The sequence below is a fragment of the Thunnus maccoyii genome, chromosome 15 (assembly GCF_910596095.1).
Source record: "Thunnus maccoyii chromosome 15, fThuMac1.1, whole genome shotgun sequence".
Taxonomy (NCBI): Eukaryota; Metazoa; Chordata; class Actinopteri; order Scombriformes; family Scombridae; genus Thunnus; species Thunnus maccoyii.
In genome coordinates, this window is record NC_056547.1 from 11,700,018 (window position 1) to 11,721,205 (window position 21,188).

The following is a 21,188-nucleotide window of genomic DNA, read 5'->3' on the forward strand; positions in this document are numbered from 1 at the left end:
TTTATATATTAGACTATTTAACAGTATAACATTAAAATGCTGCTTACATGTACACATCAATCAGTTTTGATACTTGAATGATAGATATACATGTATGTTATATAACGCTAAATTGGTCCATTTTGCTTAATGAGTACTTTTGATACTTTAAGTACATTTTGCGGACAATACTTATGTACTTTTACTTAAGATTTTGAATGCAGGACGTTTAATTGTAATTGAGTATTTTTTCATTGTGGTATTGTTACTTTTACTTAAGTAAAAGATTTGAGTACTTCTTCCACCACTGTCTGTTGTCAGCTAGATGATATGAAAACTCAAACAGTACATTTAAAAAAAAATAGTGGGATTACAGTTGTATGTTACCAAAAATACAGTCTTTTAGATATGTTACTTATGTTATTAATTAAGGCTTGTATCATTTTTATCATTATCTTCATGGAGTACTTATATATACATATACAGTAAATACATATATAAATATAGAGAGAAAAGAGGAAGAGGAAACAAGACTTAAATTTTCTACTTAAGTGTTTAAAATCAAACAAAAAGGCTGCTGAACTACTAAAATCAAAGCTATTTAAACGACAGATTCATGTTTTTTCAAGTCTGTCTTACAATGTAAGTGATGGGGGCCAGAATCCACAGTCCTCCTTCTGTACAAAAATGTATTTAAAAGTTTATCTGAAGCTAATATGAAGCTTCAGCCATCCAAATGAGTCAAATCAAGTAGATATCTTTCAACGTTAAAGTTTTTTAATGCCAAAGTCCCTCTTTTTCTTACTATACTTCCATCGCAGCTGAACAGGGAAACACTGTCCAAGGAAACACAAATTTGATGCTAAAAAGACTAAATGTGGCAGATATCCACTTGATATAATTAACTCAGACATCATATAAGCTTCAAATAAACATTTAAATGCATTTTTTGTACAAAATAACTATATTGTGGGCACACTGTAGATTTGGGCCCCCATCACCTACAATGAAAGCACATCTGAAGGGGATCTTTTAACAGCCAGTATGAACAGGAGGAATGATTACAGCGAGGAAAACCTCTTTCAGTGTTCATATGAACACCTGACTGTTGTTTTAAGACACGAGTAAACAATTTTAAATCATCAAAGAATATGTAATACTCAAACTAAACATTGAGCGGCAGTAGTACACAATCTGCGCTGCATCCTGCCGACGAGACACCAGAGGAAGAAGGAGACCTAGCGGGGGTGAACTGGGAGGTGGTGTCCATCTTATTTACACCCGTGAGATCGCTAAATATTTGATCTGCCGGATTTTACAGCAACATAAAAGTTGAAAACCGGGTAAGCTGGAAGAAATGCTCACCTAACTATACTCAGACGGTTAAACGCGGTCGCTCAGACACCCCCAGAAAGCGCTGATCTTCTTCATGAGGCCTGTTGTCTAACGATGCGCCATATTGAATTTCATTTTGGATGCTAGCCGTTAGCGGGTTGTAGCTTAGCGAGTTAACGTCGGCTACGTTAACAGTTTGTCGTCTTGTATAACTGCACTATATATTTAAAGTTGGGTTTACCATGAATAATGCATGTTTTTGATGGATTCACGGTCATTTTTTGCAACGCAGCGGCAAACTTATAAAACTAACTGTTGGAAAGATAATGCTGCTAGCTAGTTAGCCTAGCTTTAATCAATTCTGACCGGTCAGTCACTAATTATTTCCTCATACAGCCAAGTTATTCGTTTGTGGAAAGGCTATTATTCTTACACGGTATCTGTTTTGGCCAATTACTTACTTATATAAGATATATTATAAATATTATGGAAGAATCTAACCAGCCGCAGGCATTAACATTGAATTTGAGACTGGAAGTTCTTAGACTTGTGTGAATATAGTGTTGATTTATTTTCTGTATTTTCATGTTTCCATCTTTCTCTTTAAAGGTCTTCAGAGATGAGTAGTTCAGAGGAAGTGTCATGGATCTCCTGGTTCTGTGGCCTGAGGGGGAATGAGTTTTTTTGTGAGGTGAGTTGCCTCATTCTCCTGTACTTTCATCTGTCTTATGTCCACAGCTGCAATGATTAGTCGATTTATTGATTAATCAATCAACAGAAAGTTAATCGCCAACTATTTTGATAATTGATTAATGGTTTTTGAATAAGTTTTTAAGAAAGAATAAAAAAAAGTTTCTGTTTGCAGCTTCTTGACTATGAATATTTCCTGGTTAATTTAGTCTTCTATTACAGTAAAATGAATATATTTAGTTTGTGGACTGCTGATCAGGATAAAAGAAGACATTTGAGGAAACACTTTGGGTTTTGGGAAACAGTGATCGCTGTTTTCACCATTTTCTGACATTTTACAGAACAAACAACTAATCGAGTAATTATGAAAATAATTGTTACTTGCAGCCTTATCTATATCTATGAATTGTTCTCATCCAGTTAGAAATATATCAGTGAAATTAAATTAAAAGCTGGACTTTAAAAACTTTAAAACGGTCAATCCCACAGTTATGAGTCCAGCAGAATGTAATTTTCTCCTTATTGGCATATTTTTCTTACTGTTATTTTCACTAAATACACCTGGACTAGTGCTGCAACTAACAGTTATTTTCATTATCACTTAATCTGTTAATTATTTTCTCAATTAATCGATTAATTGTTTAGTCTATAAAATGTCAGAAAATGAGAAATCCCCATCACTGTTTCCCAAAGCTCAACATGACGTCCTTAAATGTCTCCTTTTGTTCTGAGCAACAGTCTACAACTCAAAGATATTTTAAGTTCATGGACTGTTTCACTATCATAGAAACGAGAAAAATATTCACATTGGAGAAGCTGGAAGCCGAGAATTTGGCCTTTTTTTTTTCCTTAAAGAATGACTCCAAGCGAGTAATCGATTTATCAAAATAACCGGTGCTGACTGTACACATTGTATCACAGTCCTGCATGGGTTTCTCCTGTAACTCAGACATCCGTTCATAAAACTGCCTACTGTAAAAAATGTTGAATGTACGAGCTCACTGTAGAGTTGGAAATCTTCTTAGTGACCTATAAGCTGAGAAAAATCCACATCAGGCAGCTTTAAAGTAATAAAATACATGATTTATTCCGATAGAGAAAGGTTTCTTCCATTAAAGTTAATACAAATCATGTAAAATCAAAGATGGCACATGTAAGTGAGCAAACAGTCATGTGGCATCTTTGACTGATCTTTGTTATATTCCACAGTAAGTTCTCACCAAATAACCCGTTTTTCTCATCTGTCTCATTTCCCGTCTATCAGGTGGATGAAGACTATATCCAGGACAAGTTCAACCTGACGGGGCTCAATGAGCAGGTTCCTCACTACCGCCAGGCCCTAGACATGATCCTGGACCTTGAACCAGGTCTGTATGTTACATTCATGCTTCCACACTCTCAAATTTAGTTTAGCTCTGGTTACCATCCTAAATGTTGTATCAGTAGCGAGAAAAACAACCCCAAACACCAGCAGAGAAGCCTTAAGCAACTGTAAAACAAACAAACGCTGAGACTGAATGTTGATCTGCATCTTCATGTGGAGCACAGATCAAGAGTTAAGATTAAAGGAGCTGCAGGAGGAGTCACCATTAGTGTTCCTGACTTTAACGTCTGCCATTCGGTTATTTTAAGCGCTTTTGCACATGACAACTAATAAATAAAGTTTAGGAGGGTCATGTGATTTCGGGATTCTTTCGTTTTAAGCCTGTTTAGCCTGCCTTGCTTGTGTGCAGGCTGCGTCTCTCTTTTCTTAGATCATTACAAACAACAGATAGCAGTGCAGGTGTTCGTTTCATCTTGCAAGTCCTCTTCAGGCTTCTTTAGATCTTTTGTTGTGTCTGTTTTGTGCCTTTTTTAAGGATTTATTGATGTATCACGCTTTGAAAACCATCATGTGTCCCTATTCTCTCTGTTGTGCTTCTGGTGTTTCCCCGTCCTTTTTTAAAAATCTTTTTCATTCATTTCTTTCAACTGTCAGAAACCTCAACAATCGTCTCTGTCTTTTTTTAGACGAGGAGCTGGAGGACAATCCCAACCAGAGCGACCTGATAGAGCAGGCAGCTGAGATGCTGTACGGCCTCATCCACGCACGCTACATCCTCACTAACCGAGGCATCGCACAGATGGTAGGCGCCTTCTGTGTCAGCATAAACCCCCACCGCTGTCTGTATTAGAGAAGCTGTTTTTCCATCACCTTTTTTTTTTTTTTTTTTTTTTTTCTCTTGACGAGGTGGAAAATTATTTACAGCGTGTGATATGATGCCTGCAAGTTTGAACACGACAGTTGAATTCTGATGCAGTACAGCAGGTTTAACAGGAAGAATGGGGTCATTTAATATATTTTGTGATGGGTTATAATGTTAGATTTATGTTGGGAAATAAATAGACCTTTTATCAGCTGTCATTACAAGAGTTAAACTCAAGCAAGTTGCTGCCAAGCTCAGCTTTCGGTGGCGCTTTACCTCCAAAACCTAACAGGTTTTTGTTGAATTGTTACTTTTTGGCCAAGGTGTCATTAAACAGAAGGTAGACAAACTAACAAGAACTTGCAGTATAATAAACTCAAAGGCGATATCACCGCAATAGTTAAAAAGCTTATGATGTTCAATTATTCAGTGTCACTGTGTCGGGGAGGTAGTGATTCATCTCTGTAGTTCTTGAAGCCGTAATTCGTGGTGTTGTTGGATTGTTTTGCAAGATTTTTTTTTCCAACCCTTAATGGTTTATATTCACATTGACTCAAAACGAACCGCAGAGAAATGATCCTTGAAATTAGAGCCGCAGTGATTAATCGATGAGTCAACGGACCTAAAACTAGTTGCCAACTCTTTGGATAATTGTAGTAAGAAATTTTTTAGGGAAAAAAAAAAAGTCCAAATTCTCAGATTCCAGCTTCTCAAATGTGAATATTTTGTTTTAGTCATATATGATAGTAAAGTGAATATGAAAGATGTTGGAGGACGTCACCTCAGGCTTCAGGGAACAGTGATGTTCACAATTGTTGTACATTTTATTGACCAAACAATTAATCTGGAAAATAATTGCCAGATGAATCAATGATGGAAGCCCACCTAAAAAAGCTGAACTGTACTGTTATCAAAGTGGCCTCTATATTTCACCTCCCTCATTTAATCCTGTCACTTCCATATATTTCATCAAACTTGACTTAACACTTATGATTTATTTATTGCACGTCACGTTTAATTTTTGCACTTTTCATATTTCATACACTTAATTTCTTTGTCCGTCGTACAGTCTACATGTCCTTTGTACAGTTAATGTTTCATATCAAGATTTGTATCCCATTTCAAAACTATTATTATTCCTGTGGAAAAGGCTCCCTAGAGTCCCTGATATGGAAATTCACTTGGCCTATTACCTGTCACTTTTTATAACTGGGACTCTTAGTTCACTGAAGCAGCTCTATGATAGTTAACAGCAGGTGTTCAACAGCGGAGTGGCTGTTAGTTTAGTTTCTGCAGTTGAAGAGACAGAAGAAGCTGTTTGTTGCTGTTGTGTGCAAACGCCAAGACACATTCTTTGTATGCTGCATACTTGTCTACGCGATCTTTTCTGTATATACAACAGCCCCAGCTAAGAAAATGTGGTGCCTTTTGTCCTGGCCTAAATTATTATCGTTATTCTCATCATCGTCATCATCATTTAATCTTAAAATCTCTTTTCTTCCTTGTAGTTGGAGAAATATCAGCAGGGAGACTTTGGCTATTGTCCCCGGGTGTATTGTGAGAATCAGCCTATGCTTCCTATTGGTGAGTAAAATGTATTATGACTATTGTAATTTATTATTTTAAACAATTTATTAGGAGTGCAAGTCTTTGGGAATCTCACAATTCGATTGAAAACCGATTCTTGATTGAATGAATAGAAAAGGGGGCACTATTTTCACTCTCTTGCTCCAGTGTACTGAGTGTCCTTTGTCCACTGAAATACGATATGAAACATAACTGGCAGAAAAGATAAACAGTCTGCAGCCTATTTATTTTAAAAAGTTAACAGCATTAATTAATTTGAAAGCATCTTACAGTCTCCTACCTGTATTTAGAATAACACAGTGAGGGGGAGGCGGAGCGCTCTGCTGTGTTGTTATTAATGTCAAATCTCCAGCAGCGGAGAGCAGCCTCTCTGCTGCACCGTCAGCTCCGGGGAAAGAGTCTGCTAATGTTAGTCAGGGTGACAGCATAAAAAGTTCATAATATAAAGCAAAGGTAATTATTTAGTCATTAAATCAAAACATGCTCGCAACTGCTGCATTTATGTTTAAAAAGCGTTACCTCGGATGCCACTTACTATATAGCAAGCCACAGAATAAGACAGAGAACAAGATGGTGTACATCACTGTGAAAAGTTTGTGGTTTCCATGACGATACTTATTGGTGTCACACTGTCTTTTTTTTTTTTTTTTTTTGCTTGAGGTCTTTATTCAGCACTGGAATCAGCATTTTGCATGAGGTTCAAAGAATCAAAGAGTTATTCAGGAATTTAGCTGCAGTCTGTTCTTTGCTTTGCATGTATAAAAACATACAACAGCTCATCACTCTTGGCCTGATTCGAAATATTGTCCTCTTATTTTTTTTACTTTTTTCAGTAAGGACCATATTTCAATATCTAGGAACGAGGACTTTTTTTTTTGCAATAGCAGTGTCCCAGTGTAAGTTAGTGCTGTCTCTATTGTAGATGTGATATGTTGAATTACTATCTAAGCCAGTTTCTTCCCTCCTGCTCCTCTTCCTCCACCTCCACAGGCCTGTCAGACATCCCAGGAGAGGCCATGGTGAAGCTGTACTGCCCCAAGTGCATGGACGTCTACACACCCAAGTCCTCCAGGCACCACCACACAGATGGAGCCTACTTTGGCACTGGTTTCCCCCACATGCTCTTCATGGTTCACCCTGAGTACAGGCCCAAGAGGCCCGCCAATCAGTTTGTCCCAAGGTGAGTGTAGCAGGTCCAGAGAGCAGTATCACTACATTCACACTGCAGCGTTGCAATTTGAGTTTTAAAGTTGATTTATTTGCACAGGTTAAAATCAAACAAATACATACAAACAACAAGGAAAAAGGTATTCAGGGCAGCCCCTAAAACTATGATCCTTCATGATCATCAAAAATACATTTTAATTGTAATACCGAACAAAATAAACACCCAAATAATTCAGGTCAGAATCGTGCAACTGCACAATTTAAGGTTGTGGGTGTATCCTCGTTACGAAGCCAAAACACAACGCTGCAGGCTACACGAAGATTAAAGATGAATCCGCTCACTCTTCATGTCATAATATTGCAGAACAATCTGTATTCACGGTGTGATCCGCTCTGACAGAGATTGACATATACAGGCATGTTTGATGCTTCTGCTGTCTCAGCCAGCTAACAACGCTCCGATTGTGACATCAGCAGTATTTTTTTTTTTTACTGTAAGAGACAGTTTGAAATCCATTTTGAACGAAGAAGCATTTTAAGCTGTGCAGTGTCAGATTTGGATGACAGAAAAAAAATCTGAACTTAAATTCCCAGAAATTATACCACATGACAAGTAAGAGCTTAGTGATGTTTTCCCACCTGCCGTCTGTGATGATTCATAACGTGACAAGGAAATAGAGCTGAAAATGATAAATGGATTGTTTTTTTCAAGCAGAAATGCAAAACATTCTTTTGTTCCTGCTTCTCCTGTGTGAAGGTTTACTGCATTTCTTGATTTTTATATCAATTTAAAGTAAATGTCTTTGGGTTTTGGTCAACTGGATGGACAAAACAATCAATTTTAAAACATGACCTTTGGCTCTGGGAAATTACAGCAGACATTTTTTTGATTTTAAGATTTAGACATTTTACACATTGTGGAAAAACAAAAATTTAAATTAATGGAATTATTAGAGATATCACCCAGAATTAAGGAAATAATCCGCAGATTAATCTAATGAAAGTAATTATTAGTTGCAGCCTTAGGAGACCAACAGAAATATTTGTTGTTGGTTTATAAGTCTTAATGTTGTCACATTTCTGATCACTTGAAGACACTCAAGTGTTTTGTTTTTTTGGGGGTTTTTGTCAAGTTTTCCCTGCATCCAATTTCATTTGGTTGTGACATCCGTTTGCAGCAGCGCATGTTTAGTTATTTGTATTTGAAGTTGCTATTTGTAGCTTTAGTTGCGAGGCATATTTTACGTCATGCTGCTGGAATGTTATTATTTCTTCAAAATGCTCAGATGTTTGTTTGCGTCTTCTTTCTCCAGGTTGTACGGGTTCAAGATCCACCCCATGGCCTACCAGCTGCAGCTGCAAGCAGCCTCCAGCTTCAAGAGCCCCGTCAAGGCCATCCGCTAGAAGACAGATGAAGAGGAAGAGGAGCATGGATTTGTAGAGAGAGAGAGAGAGAGAGAGAGAAGACAGGAAATAATTATTGTCAGATGGGGGAGAGGTCACCTGCATTTTACAAAGCTCTTCAGATGTCCCCTCCCCACCCTGAAGACTGTATTATTTTGGTTTAGTTTAGGGCAAATGAAAACAAAAGTGTAAAGATTTTTGAGTGTGAGTGAGACACAAGAACGTACAGCCATGATCTTCACCACATACACGTGCACACACACACACACACACACACACACACACACAAACAAACACACACACTTGCAGTCACACACTTGGGATTCCATGCACGTACCTTACCAAACTCATCAGTGCCAAAAACAGGAGGTGAGGTAAGAGGAAGCTGAACAATACAGGGGCTCCATGCTGCTGCTTTATGAGCACACTGATAAGGAAAATTATTCTATCGTTGGGTGACACTACAGGATCTGTAGAAAGAGTTTTAATGTACGGGGCTGTTACATGAGACAGAAAGCTTAAAAAAAAAAAAAGAAAGAAAGAAAAAGTGCAATGTTTGGTCAGTTTTCACCTCTGGCTCTGTGGTTTTTTTTCTGTATTTGGCACAGTTTGGTAAAGAGTGGTGGTAAACCCTCCGTCATTGGAAGCCTGCCTCCTCTCCCCGTTAGCCCCCTCCCCACCCCCCTCAACCCCCAGTGCATGTACACTCAGGCTGGCACTCGCAGAGACAGTTTGGACGGGTGTTTTTCTGTATCACTCGTTTGTAAAAAGAAGAACAAGAAGAAAAAAAAAATTTGGTTGCTGTTTCTGTCTGATGTTTTGTGGTGTTGTTGCTGTTTTCACGCAGCGCAAAGCATTCTGTTAAATTTGCCTTAAGATGCAGCGAAAACACCCAGATGGTGTGATTGTTCTTAGAAGAGTCTTTATTTCCTCTGCTGTTAAAGGACGTGTAATAGAAATAGATCAAACTAACATGAACTTCTGAACTGTTCAGACAATTTGTAATCAAGCCTGTGTCATTTCTCCAGCTGTCTGTGCGCGTGTCAAACAACTGTCTTTATTGGTACCCAAGTGAGAATATAACTTGTGCTACGTTTTTTTTTTTCCCGCGAGACCCCTCTGCAGCAGCAGCCCACCCACCCCCACACCACCACCACCACCACCACCACCACCTTCCCCTCATTGCTCCATCTCCCGTAAAGAAATAGTTTTTGGAAATGCGTTTACTTCCTGGCAGAGAGTTAAAGAAAAAGATTGATACCACTCATTTCTGTGACGTAAATATGAAGCGACTGCTAGCAGCCAGTTAGCTTAGCATAAAGACCGGAAACAGGAGGGAAACATAGCCTGGCTCTGTTCACAGGTAACAAAATCCGCTTAACAGCACCTCCAGAGTTCACTAATGAACATGTTTCGTCTTGTTTGTTTAATCCATACAAAAACACGTATAAACACAAGTTGCGGTGTTACAGGGGACTTCAGGAAGTTACTTTGTCCGAGCCAAGAGATAGTTTGGCACATAAACCCCTGAAACACTGCAACTTTCAGGTCTTGTACAGATTAAACAGAAGAGGTGTAATGTGTTGATTAGAGGTGCCGGTAGATTGACTCTCGTTACCTTTGGACTAGAGCTGCAACGATTAATCAAGTGATTGAGAGAAAATTAATCTACAACTATTTTGATGATCGATTAATCATTTTGTCATTTTTTTTCTAAGAAAAAAATATGCAAAAACACTCTGGTTCCAGCTTCTTAAATTGGAATACTTACTGGTTTCTCAAAACATTTTAGGTTGTAGCTTGGGAGACAGTGATCAACATTTTCCACCATTTTCTGACATTTTATAGATCAAACGATGGATTAATCGATAATGAAAATAATCGTTAGTTGCAGCCCTATTTTGGACAGAGCGACAGTCTTTATGCTAAGCTAAACTAAACTGTCTTCTGATCCTAGCCTTTATATTTAGCGTACAAACACGAGCATGTTTTTAATCTTCCCATCTAACTCTTAAGCGTATTTCCCAAAACGTGGAACTATTTGTTTAAAGATCAAGGAGGAGACTCAGAGAAAGAGGAATTTAGACAATCTGAATCCTTTGGCTCACTCCACCACTGCACTGATTCTACTGGTGTCTCTCCACCGCACAGTCTCATTATTTATGTTCAGGTTTAGAGACAAACAGACCACCAGCCGCTTTTTTTTTTTTTTTTTTCTGTTTCTGAAACATCGGGGCAGATACACACATACACACTGCCCTCCCTTCACTCCCTCTCCTGTCTACTTTTGAGTTTGTGTGATTGGAATAGGTTTTTTTTTTTCGTTTTTTGGATTTCATGATACAAGAGAATCGGTATTTATGTGTCCAGATTTTAACTAATGTTTGTCCATGTCGTTGTCGTTGTCTTTCTGCTACTGTGGAAGGGTGAGCAGGATTCAGAATTCTCAATAAACTTCTATTTTCTTTTCATACTTCTTTTGTCTTTTATTTCTCTGTAATGCTGCTGTTCTGCCCTCCTACCACACAGTGTCAGTAGAGAGCTTCTTACTTATGAAAAGCTTCATTTGTCTACATTTCTAAATATTTCTGAGGCACAACTTACTACTAAATTCAAATCTTAAACATGAAAAGATAACATTACACACACGTCATTGCATTCTTTGTTGTGTGTATGTTTTCGAGCTTGAAGGAAGATTTCCTGTGGTGACAGGAGGGAGAGAAATGGTCGTCTTGCTTCTGGGTGTGGCTGCAGTGGCATTTCACATGATTCTGAGTAACAACATTGGTGGGCAAGCACCCACAAACACACGAAAACAAATACACACCATAGAAAAGCACAGGCAAGATCACAAGATCTCAGTCAGGCTTTTGCACTTATCTTTTAATTCACTTTTGATATATGGAGGAGGGGGGGAGGAGTAATAAGTGAGCAAAATGCATCTTTATTTTCAAAATATGCAGGAAATGAGCGGGCTGCCCTCCTTAGAAACATACAAAACACCTTGAGACAAACTGTTATGGCTTCTTTATGTGTGACTCATAAAAACTGTTTTTCCCTCTTTGCTGCTGTCTTTGGCAAAAAAGTGACTGGCAGGGCTGAGTTGTCTTCATGTGGCCTTACCAAGTCAATTTTTCCAGAGTGCTCCCTCTGGAAGGAGAAGAGGAGAAGGAGGAGGTTCCTTCATGACTCAGGATAACCTCAAACCACAACTCAGGGACCAGCCCTTCTCCTCTTCTTCTTTTGGGAACAAATTTTGTGATGAGGAATCCCCTGTTTTTTTTTTATACGAGAGTCTCCTAAAGTTTAGATTTTGTAGGAGAGCCGATTTTCCTCTGATGGTGATGTTCTGAAGAATAATGAGAGGTGTGTGTGTGTTTGATTTCATATTTCCACAAAAATGTGGCAATTAAGCAGCCCTGAGTTATAATTTGTCAGTTCAGCTGCTCATAGTGTAGTCATGTGAAATGTTCAGCCTCTCTTTTGCCACACCCAGAGGCAATATTGCAGCACTTTCCCCTCAAAGATTTTTTTATTTTTTGCCTTTGCAATAGATACAACTATTAAGGAGCTCTGCCAACCACAAGCTGAGAAAACACATAAACACTCCAAAAATACAGTGGTGCTTGAAAGTTTGTGAACCCGATTTCTGTATAATATTACCTAGAACTAGATAAAGGGAATCCAATTAAAACAAATGAGACAAAAACATTAAACTTCATTTATCTATTGAGGAAAATGATCTAATCTTACATATTTATATGAAGCGAGTATGTGACCCCATTTTGCAGCAATACCTTCAACCAAACATTTCCAGTAGCTGTTTATCAGCCCTGCACATCAGCTTGGAGGAATTTTAGCTCATTCCTCCTTACAGAACAGTCTCAATTCGGGGATGTTGGTGCGCTTCCTGTATGAATTGCCCACTTAAGGTCCTTCCACAGCATTTTTTTTGGATCAAGGTCAGGATTTTGACTCAGCCATTCCAAAACATTAATTTTCTTCTGCTCTAACCATTCCTTGGTAGAGCGACTTGTGTGTTTAGGGTCGTTGTCTTACTGCATGACCCACTTTCTGTTGAGCTTCAGCTCACAGACTGATACCAAGATATTTTCCTGTGGAATTCGCTGGTATATCTCAGAACTCATAGCTCCATCAATGATTGCTAGCTGTCCTGGTCCAGAGGCAGCAAAGGCTACAGTCGAATAGTCTTTTTTGCTTAGGAAGGTTCCTATAGTGAACTGACCCAGAAGTATCTAAGTGGCAGCCATGATAAGAGTTGGTTGAATTCTCTAAATGCTTCCTCTCTAATCTCCTTTAGCATAGGGTACATGTAACCATCCTTTATGAACGGAGAGGAGATAATGCCGTCCCACAGTTCCTTGCAGCAGCAACATTTAAAGCTACCAAGGGACGCACCATTCACAAACTCAAACGATTAAACCCGAAGAAGAAGAACACAGAAGGCGGTAGTCAAAGCTCATGTCTTTGGACAGCTTTAAATAGATCTGCACAATAGGGACATGGTAAATAAATAACTAGTGTGCTGCGTTATCGTTGTGTGAGGCAAAACAACAGCTATATTCTGTGTAGAAACACATTAGTTATGCAAGAACATGCTTTGAAAGTATATTCAAATGAAGCATGCCCTGTGGTCTGTCCAAAACACATATCAGCATCCACGTACCATTCGCTGTAAGATGAGCCACACAGCAGCAGCAAGCTCCATGTCTCCCATTTTGCTATATAATTCTGATACTCCTGAGCTGCCCTTTTATATGCTACTAATTGAAGATGGGCTCGTTGGGATATATACTACTCAGCTAGGTAGATGGGTCATTGGCCAATCGTTAAGTGCAGTAATGCTGGGCCCTTGATTATCTGAGAGTAATATCTTTGGGGAATCAACTATTTTGTCACATCTGCAACCTGTATCAACCAATAACAACTTCAAAGCACAATCAAGTCAACATTTCAAGGTGTTTACTGAGTTGTTTGGTGGTTCTTAAGCTATTATACCAGATCATAATCGGCACATTTATGAGATGGTTTTAGTCAGATGATGTTTTTAATTCATCATGTTTGAAACTTAAGGATGATAATATGTACAGTAGTAGATTTGTATACATTTAACATTTATTTTCATGCAATAATTGGGATTCAGGAGGGCGAGAATGAGCAAGCGTTCTCAATGTGACAATTTCGTTTCAGTTTTGTGGCTAATAGCCTATATTTCTTTATTTAATTCAATTCTTACCTTGGTGATGAAGTCATTTTTTTCACCGTGTTGTCCGTGTTTATATAGCCTGCATGAAACAACATGGTAAGAACGCATGGGGCAAAGTATCTAAGATGTATAGCCCAGTGTAAGTGCAGCTTCTCTTAGCACCGTGGTTGTCTTTTCCTAAGTCCTCATGAATTCTCCTTAACATCTTTCCTTGACCTTGTGACATTTTCCATTGAGGTAAAGGAAAAGTGGATAGGACGTACTTTTCGCAGTCCATGACACCATATTTCACAGATGGGATAAGGTTCTCGTGCTGGAATGCAGTGTTTGCTCATCACCAAACACGACACTTCTCATTCAAGCGGAAAAATTCAGTTTTGGTCTCATCCATCCACAGAACATTTTCCCAATCGCCTTTTTGCTTATCCACATGGTCTTGAGCAAACCGTAGATGGGCAGCAATGTTCTTTTTGGAGAGAAGTGGCTTTTCTCCTTGCACCTCTTCCATGCACACCATTGATGTTCAATGTTCTCCTGATGGTGGATTCATGAACATTGACTGTAGCCACTGCAAGAGAGGCCTTTAGTTTCCTAGACATTACACTGGGGTCCCTTGTGGCCTCCCAGACTATTACACGCACTGCTCTTGGTGTGATCTTTGTTGGCCGACCACTCTTGGGGAGGGTAACACTGGTTCTGGATGTCCTCATTTGTACACAATCTGCCAGACAGTCGACTTGTGGAGTCCAAACTCTTTAGAAATGGTTTTGTAACCTTTTCCAGTCTGGTGAGTATCAGCAACTTTCCTTCTAAGATCCTCAGAAATATCCTTTGTTTGAGCAATGACACACTTCCACAAACCTGTGTTGTGAAGCTCAAACTTTGATAGAGAAAACCCTGCTTTCTCTTCTTTACATAAGGTAGGGCCTCCCAGACTCACACCTGCTTGTCATCCCATTGATTGACTCTAATTTCCCTTTCAAATGAGTTGTTAATCCTTCACATACTTTTGTCACGTACAAATATGTAACATTGGATCATTATATAAATAAATGAACAAGTGTAAGGTTTTTGTCTAATTTCTTTAACTGATGTTAAACTTTATGTAGTTTTAGGACTTGCATGGAAATCTGATCATGTTTTAGGTCATATTTATGCAAAAAATAGAGCAAATTCTAAAGGGTTTGCAAACTTTCAAGCACCACTGTATGTATTAATGATAGTAAATCTGCCTTTTTGAGGTTTTGCCCTTCACAAGTGATGTTTCAATGTGCAAGACTTATAAATTCTGTTAAAAATTCATCAAACTTGACAACCTCTTGAGTTTAATGTTTAAACTCCCCTTCTTTGCTCCCTCCTTTCTCACAATTTGGACTTTGCCGTTGACTTAACTGTCATTGCTGTGAGTGTTGGAATAAGGATTAGTTTGGCAGCTCTGTTCTCCCACACGCCCTCTTTCCAAGTGACGAGTTGAGAAACACCGAGGATCTGTGTACAAAAAACAATAGTGGCATTTCACCAGGGGCCGCGAGCAGCCTCCCTCTCAGCAAAATATTTCGAAACGATGACTTCTGAAGATGCCGTTTCATAACTTTTCCCCTCTCCAGCAGGAAATCATGTGCCCCCTTTTTTAAAGTCACACGCAGACATAATTATTAAAAAAGGCTCACACAGAGACAACAAACGCCTGCCATTGTGACTTATGTGGACAAACAAACTGTGAACATCTTGGTAATAGCCTCACCCGTGACTCCACTTGTCAGTCATTGACTAGATCCTTTTTCTTCCTCTCTTTCCAAGGATCTGTGCAAACACTTGGAGACAAACAGAGGTGGAGAAAAACGCTCAAGGACACACACACACGGGCGAGACGAGACTTGCTTATGTGAATAATTCAACTCATCGATAGTCGCTCTTTGAGTTAAGGCTCAGTGTGCTCAGGCTGCTTCATCATTGAGTCCCATTTATCAATCTCAGAGTGAAAGTTCACCTCCTCAGTTTGGTCTTAAAACACATCTGTATTAATTTGGATAATGGACTCTTCTGGCAACAAGCTGATGTTTTACTCACTAAGCTGTTCCAACATGTTGCTATCAGGTCAGACCGGCTTCAGGGAGACACACAATGCTCGCATCAGTGATAAAATCTGTAATAAAATGTGTGGTAAACATGTCACTCTCTGTTTTGAGCTTGACCCACATTGGATTTTATCTTGTTTTAACATTTTTATCCATGAGATTACATGTGGGACTGTGTTGTCCCATTTAGATGCAGAAACATTGGACTATCAGTGTTTTCTGCAAGAATAACAGACTTCTGGAGTAACTCAAGGAACTGCAGCACATACAGCGTTTTTAAAATCAGACTCAATGTTATAAAACCATCAGATCACACTTAAATGATTGAGTTTTACACTGATCTGATTGCATAGTTGGTTTAAGATTGTTAGAACAAAGTGTTGTGAAATATTTCTCACAGCTTTTTTTTCATTGCAACTTTACTTTGTACTAAAGCTTTTTCATCATTTTATAGTTCTAATTTGTCGGGATTAGTCGAGTACAAATTAGCTTTTGAGCTAGCCCTGGCATAAATGAAAAACATACAGTATATCACTTCTCAATAGGGCTGCAACTTGTGATTATTTTCATTACTAATTGATCTGCAGATTTTTTTTCAAATATTTTTAATTGTCTAATCATTTAGACTAAAAAAATGTCATAAAATTGTGGAAATGGACCCTTATGAGATCCTAAAGCCCAATGTGAAGTCTTCAAATTGATTTTTTTTTTTTGACAGACCAAAGATATTCAGCTTATCATCATGTAAGACAAAGGAATGCAGAAAATTCTCACATTTCAGAAGACATTTTTGCTTGAAAAATAACTAAAGATGAATCAAATATCAAATCGATCCACAAATCGATTACTTGGTTCGAGTTGATTAACTTATCTCTACTTCACAGTTTAAAAAAAGAAGAAGTTCATTTTTGAAAACATGAAAACAGCAGCTGACCTATAAACCTCACCACAAGGTCCATTTAGTAGCTAATCTGGATTTGATGGTATTGCACGATTTTTCCTCAGCACATGGAATTTGCCCACTTGTCATGTAATCATACATTTTTAGATTTCCATTTTTCTGAGTGATAAATGGACTTTATAGTGAGATTGTTTGCTGTCAGCGCCTGTTTTCAAGGTCAATAATCAACTTTCAATCTCAGTTTTTGTGCCGACATGGACAAGAAGTTCTTGAAGTGTGTGAAAAATGGCCACAAGAGCAGCTACTAAATGGACCTCGTGATTAAATTGTTTTAGAAAGTGTCTTTGTGAAGCTGGATCTTTTTTTTAATTTCCTGAGAGATGTTTGATTAATTCAGCTTTTGGTAATTATTAGATTACATTATAAGCTTTACAGAAATAATACTGGATTTGCATTATATTGTGCAAGTGTTGCTGTGATTGTGTCCACTAATATCTGTGATTTTGTACTGTGTCTTTAAACTTGCTGAGCTGCTGCCAAGGAAAAAAAAAACCCTGCATTTCATTTTAATGATATCTGAAAATAGAGACTATGCACAAGATGTGACTGTGTTTGATTTAAGGGAAACTCTAGATCAGTTATGTTGTGTTCTGCTTATTTGATCAGATTAGTGAAATTGTATTTGTGCTTTAGCTGACTGGAAATACGGATCACATCACCATCAAGTTGCTGCTGGGCAACAATGGATACAAAGGCTGGCTTTTCATAAAATGATTTTAGTTTTATGTTCTTTAAATTTCCTTTTTTGGGGTGGGAACTTTGTCTTTAAAAAAAAAAACATCCTGATTATGTAGAGGAAGTGCATAACGAGGACTCAAGAATTCAGTGTTTTTTCATGTAACAAGAGACATATAAGTTGATATTGTTTGATATGTGATATGTTTTGGTGTCACTTTGGCTGCTGGGAAACAACACAGTCACATACTTTTGCCTTAAGACTGCTCTGTTGTACACTGTGTAGATGACTAAGGCTCCAAAAGTTTAAAAATAGACTCGAAGTCTGTACATAAGCTTTTGCTGACTGTACTGTAAAACATCATCCAGGAATTTAGTGGAATCAACTCATCTTAATGTCATTAACTTAGCTTAAAGGACGGGTTCACAATTTTTCAAGTCTGTCTTAAAACAACAGTCAGGCGTCCATATGAACACTGAAAGAGGTTTTTGTCGCTGTTAACATTCCTTCTCCTCTTTATACTGGCTGTTAAAAGTTCCTCTTCAAATGTGCTGTGGATAAAATCCAGTTTGTCCACACAGTCATTTAATAGTTTATCTGAAGCTTAGGCAGTCTGCTGAGGCTTCAGCAGTCTGAGTTAGTCATATCGAGTGGATATTTGCCACATTTATAGTCTTTTTAGCATCAAATTCCCTCTTTGTGTTTCTCTGTTGAGCTGCGGTGGAAGTATAGTAACAAAAACAGACTTTGGCACTAAAAAGACTGTAACGTTGAACGATATTTACTTGATTTGACTCATCATCCACAGTCCTCATCAACAGAAGAGGACTGTGGATTTTGTCCTTCATCACTTACATTACTTACATTCCTCCTTAAAGGAAAATTATGGGGAATATAAAACAGACCAAATGGACCACAAGAAACACATTTCTGATTTGATCTTTTCATGACTATTGACATTGTAGATTCACACTGAAGGCATCAAAACTATGAATTAACACATGTGGAAATATGTACTTAACAAAAAAGTGTAAAACAACTGAAAATACGCCTTATATTCTAGTTTCTTCAAAGTAGCCACCTTTTGCTCTGATTACTGCTTTGCACACACTCTGCATTCTCTTGATGAGCTTCAAGAGGTAGTCACCTGAAATGGTTTTCACTTCACAGGTTTAATAAGTGGGATTTCTTGCCTTATAAATGGGGTTGGGACCATCAGTTGTGTTGTGCAGAAGTCAGGTGGATACACAGCTGATAGTCCTACTGAATAGACTGTTAGAATTTGTATTATGGCAAGAAAAAAGCAGCTAAGTAAAGAAAAACGAGTGGCCATCATTACTTTAAGAACTGAAGGTCAGTCAGTCCGAAAAATTGGGAAAACTTTGAAAGTGTCCCCAAGTGCAGTCGCAAAAACCATCAAGCGCTACAAAGAAACTGGCTCACATGAGGACCGCCCCAGGAAAGGAAGACCAAGAGTCACCTCTGCTGCGGAGGATAAGTTCATCCGAGTCACCAGCCTCAGACATTGCAGGTTAACAGCAGCTCAGATTAGAGACCAGGTCAATGCCACACAGAGTTCTAGCAGCAGACACATCTCTAGAACAACTGTTAAGAGGAGACTGTGTGAATCAGGTCTTCATGGTAGAATAGCTGCTAGGAAACCACTGCTAAGGACAGGCAACAAGCAGAAGAGACTTGTTTGGGCTAAAGAACACAAGGAATGGACATTAAACCAGTGGAAATCTGTGCTTTGGTCTGATGAGTCCAAATTTGAGATCTTTGGTTCCAACCACCGTGTCTTTGTGCGACGCAGAAAAGGTGAACGGATGGACTCTACATGCCTGGTTCCCACCGTGAAGCGTGGAGGAGGAGGTGTGATGGTGTGGGGGTGCTTTGCTGGTGATACTGTTGGGGATTTATTCCAAATTGAAGGCATACCGAACCAGCATGGCTACCACAGCATCTTGCAGCGGCATGCTATTCCATCCGGTTTGCGTTTAGTTGGACCATCATTTATTTTTCAACAGGACAATGACCCCAAACACACCTCCAGGCTGTGTAAGGGCTATTTGACCAAGAAGGAGAGTGATGGGGTGCTGCGCCAGATGACCTGGCCTCCACAGTCACCGGACCTGAACCCAATCGAGATGGTTTGGGGTGAGCTGGACCGCAGAGTGAAGGCAAAAGGGCCAACAAGTGCTAAGCATCTCTGGGAACTCCTTCAAGACTGTTGGAAGACCATTTCAGGTGACTACCTCTTGAAGCTCATCAAGAGAATGCCAAGAGTGTGCAAAGCAGTAATCAAAGCAAAAGGTGGCTACTTTGAAGAAACTAGAATATAAGACATATTTTCAGTTGTTTCACACTTTTTTGTTAAGTATATAATTCCACATGTGTTAATTCATAGTTTTGATGCCTTCAGTGTGAATCTACAATTTTCATAGTCATGAAAATAAAGAAAACTCTTTGAATGAGAAGGTGTGTCCAAACTTTTGGTCTGTACTGTATGTCATAATGACATTTCCCTAACTTGTTTTATATAAATTTGGTCAAGAAATGTGGTCAGAACAGGTTAGATGTAATACAGGACATCTTATTAAAGCATCACAATTGTTAAATGGGTTGAAACCTACCTTTAGTAACAAAAAACAAGCTTTTTCTAAAATTAGCTAGTTCTGTCACATTTGCTAACCAGGCACACCGTCATTTTGGAAATGATGTCATGAGTACACAGATTCACACATTGTCACATGACTGCAGCAGGATGTTCAGTAGGTGTCACTTAAGGACTTCATGAGTCAAAATCAAGGATAAAGCTGTATAAGGAATTTTCCAGAACACTGAAAGGGTTGGTGACACCTACCTTCACTATGAGTTGTTATGGGTTAATGTAAGTCAGTATAAACAGGAGGCAAGAAAAACCTGTTTCAATGTTTATTTGGGCTCCTGACTGTAGTTTAAGACAGACTTGAAAAATTATGAACCCGCTCTTTAACTATGTAAACTTTATGAATTTCGGGTTGATTAAACTTGAAATGTTCTTGTTTTCATTTTCAAGCCGTGTCAGAACTTAGAAACATAGATTCGTTAAATTAATCAGAATAAGCTTTATTAGCCAAATATGTTTATTTATACAAGGAATTTGACTCTCAATATACGTACACACAACATTGCTCAGTAAGATACACGTGGACTTACAGTCAATACAAGGACAAAAAAGCCAAATGAAGATAAACATTAACTTATGACTTGTTATGTACAAGTAAGTAGGTGAAAAATTAGATACACACATGTAGAGACAACATACAATGTCTGTATACTGGTAAAACAGTTTCTGTAAATTGTAAACAAGGATACAGGTAGTCGAAGGTGTGTAAGGTGCAAGGAGTGCTGAAATGAATACTGAATGGGTAAAAAAATGCAACAAGTTACTTTATATAACGTACATACAATTACATTTTTAAAGAAACATGATTAGCATGTTAGCATTCATTGTGTGAGAGTTAAAACTCTCCAGAGATCCTTCTTATGTGTAGTTTGAAGATGATGGAAACTTTTTGTGAGTCTTTAATCTGTTAAGATAAGTCATGGCTGTTGTAATGAAAACAAAGCAGACTGTGATGAAGGTCACTTTCAGCCCCGCCTTGTGTTTACTTCTGAATCACTAACTTCCCTTTAAGTACAGCCTTGCATATTATCTTAATATTACATTACAACATTACAATGAAAGGTCTGACTAATCGAACTGAGAACATCAACAGAAAGAAAATCTGATTAACATCTTTGAACAGTCATTGAGCTTATCTCGAGTTGAGATGACTCAAATTAATGAGTTTACTTATAGGAGGACTTTGAACTAATCCTTCAACATAAAGGATTGGTTCCCTTCATAATGCAC

General features: G+C 38.4%; 1 protein-coding gene across 1 annotated transcript; it reads left to right on the forward strand.

Annotated features, from left to right (window-relative positions):
* Nucleotides 1-1,184: 1,184 nt before the first annotated feature.
* Nucleotides 1,185-10,821, forward strand: csnk2b (casein kinase 2, beta polypeptide). The gene is made up of 7 exons (XM_042435282.1): nt 1,185-1,322; nt 1,924-2,005; nt 3,269-3,371; nt 4,015-4,130; nt 5,699-5,774; nt 6,768-6,957; nt 8,258-10,821. Exons 2-7 carry the CDS (start codon nt 1,934-1,936, stop codon nt 8,346-8,348), a joined length of 648 nt encoding a protein of 215 aa, XP_042291216.1. The 5' UTR covers nt 1,185-1,322; nt 1,924-1,933; the 3' UTR covers nt 8,349-10,821.
* The last annotated feature ends 10,367 nt before the right edge of the window (nt 10,822-21,188 follow it).

What these genes read in the sequence shown, in the direction of transcription:
- csnk2b (XM_042435282.1), top strand. Translation starts at nt 1,934, where the DNA reads ATGAGTAGTTCAGAGGAAGTGTCATGGATCTCCTGGTTCTGTGGCCTG. An exon ending in GATCCTGGACCTTGAACCAG is followed by an intron (nt 3,372 to 4,014) that starts GTCTGTATGTTA and finishes GTCTTTTTTTAG; the next exon opens with ACGAGGAGCTGGAGGACAAT. An exon ending in TCAGCCTATGCTTCCTATTG is followed by an intron (nt 5,775 to 6,767) that starts GTGAGTAAAATG and finishes CCACCTCCACAG; the next exon opens with GCCTGTCAGACATCCCAGGA.